Source organism: Poecilia reticulata, linkage group LG8 (assembly GCF_000633615.1).
Source record: "Poecilia reticulata strain Guanapo linkage group LG8, Guppy_female_1.0+MT, whole genome shotgun sequence".
NCBI classification, from domain to species: Eukaryota; Metazoa; Chordata; class Actinopteri; order Cyprinodontiformes; family Poeciliidae; genus Poecilia; species Poecilia reticulata.
The window spans coordinates 27144913-27146705 of record NC_024338.1 but is presented as its reverse complement, the minus strand read 5'-3'; the positions used below and the strand labels follow the sequence as shown (position 1 = coordinate 27146705).

Here is a 1793-nt window from a genome sequence, read left to right as displayed (position 1 = left end):
CAGGTGGTGAGTCAGGTGGTGGAGCAGGTGGTGAGTCAGGTGGTGAGTCAGGAGGTGGAGCAGGTGGTGAGTTCAGGTGGTGGAGCAGGTGGTGGAGTTCAGGCGGCGGCGCCGTTCCTCACCTTGGCCCGCAGCACGGTGCAGTGCAGCTCGCTGCAGCTCGCGTCGTAGCGCAGCTCGAACTCCAGCGTTCCCAGAGCGGCTGAGGAGACCGAGAGGAAGAGGAGGATGAGGAAGATAACAGAGCAACAGCAGCAACCCAGAAACATCCAGCAGCACCTGAACGCAGCATCAGGAGCACCTCATGGAACATCCATCACTATGTTACCTTCTGAACCCATGAGGCGATAAACATGTTTAGTGAGGATGTCTGTTCGATGTGTGATCAAAGCTCCGGCTCTCAGCTGCTCGTTAAAACAATCAGCCTGAACGGCGGCCTAGTCAAAGCCCAGGCAGGCTGGAAACGTCTCGTTGATCTGAGTCGGAATCCTGTTCCTGATGAAGCTCCGTCTGATCCGCTGGGATCCTGCAGATCTATTTAGCTAACGACGTTATTTCATTAAACCACAAGAGAGATTTTAAAAACCAGCACTAGCTGATCTGATGTTTATGGCTCTAATAAACAGGAAGTGGGAGTTGCTAGCTAGCATGTTAGCAACATGCCAGCTAGCATGTTAGCAACATGCCAGCTAGCATGTTAGCAACATGCCAGCTAGCATGTTAGCAACATGCCAGCTAGCATGTNTGTTAGCAACATGCCAGCTAGCATGTTAGCAACATGCCAGCTAGCATGTTAGCAACATGCCAGCTAGCATGTTAGCAACATGCCAGCTAGCATGTAGCTCACAGCTCTAAAAATGGAGCCTCTGGTAAGGCACGGAGCTCGGCTGACGTTTCCGTCTTTAACTCCTTCCTGGAAAAGACAAAACCAACTAACGCTTTGAAATTTTCCTGTAATGTTGATGAAACGCAGCATGAGGTGGTCATAATGATGTGCAGGTTGGGCTGGATCATATCCACCAAAGTGGGCGGAGCCAAGAGGGGCATTACAGACACATCAACTCGCCGCCGCCTGGCTCATCCTGAGGTTTCACACAAACGGCCGTCGGCAGGACGGCTGCTGGTCTAATGCGTGAAGACTGACGAGGCGTTCCTGAACGCGCCGTGCAGGAGCCACATGGAGACGTGTGAACACTGACTGCTACAGCGTTTCATGCATTCACAGACCAGCAGGCGGCGGCTCACTGCTGTCGTCGCTGTCCTCGCTGTTGATGTCCACCGACGTTTCCACGCTGCTGTTCTGGGACGACGACCCGCCTCGCCCCCACTGGGCCCGCAGCGGCGACAGCAGGTTGGCCCCGCCCTCCGGCGCCGCCGCAGCGGGGGGGCTGAGGGCCACCGGGGACGGAGGGGTGGGGGAGGTGGGGGACAGGCGGGGGAAGTAGGCAGAGATCTGCCGGATGGGCCTGATGGGACCAGGACAGACGTCTATGGCCATGTGTTCCTGGATGGACACGCTGAGCTTCTTTCCTCTCTGCACCGTCATGGAGTCTGGGGGACAGGGGACGGGGGACAGGATGGACAGGGGATGGGGGACAGGATGCACAGGGGATGGGATGGACAGGGGACGGGATGGACAGGGGACGGGATGGACAGGATGGAGAGGGGACGGGATGGACAGGGGACGGGGGACAGGATGGAGAGACAGCTAAGCTTTACAATCTACTGTTAGCAAACTAATGTTCAGTTTTGTCGGGTCCATTTCTAAGGCTTTGGACTCCAGTAGAACCAGT

General features: G+C 56.0%; 1 protein-coding gene across 1 annotated transcript in view; it reads right to left on the bottom strand.

The window, feature by feature from the left end:
- doc2a (double C2-like domains, alpha) overlaps nucleotides 1-1793 on the bottom strand; it is a 21443-nt gene that overhangs the window by 11312 nt on the left and 8338 nt on the right. Inside the window, exons 3-4 of the mRNA XM_017306147.1 lie at nucleotides 1246-1551; nucleotides 123-202 (exon numbers count right to left, since the gene is read on the bottom strand). Of these exons, the coding sequence (XP_017161636.1) occupies nucleotides 123-202; nucleotides 1246-1551 (386 nt within the window). The remainder of the gene's footprint in view (nucleotides 1-122; nucleotides 203-1245; nucleotides 1552-1793) is intronic.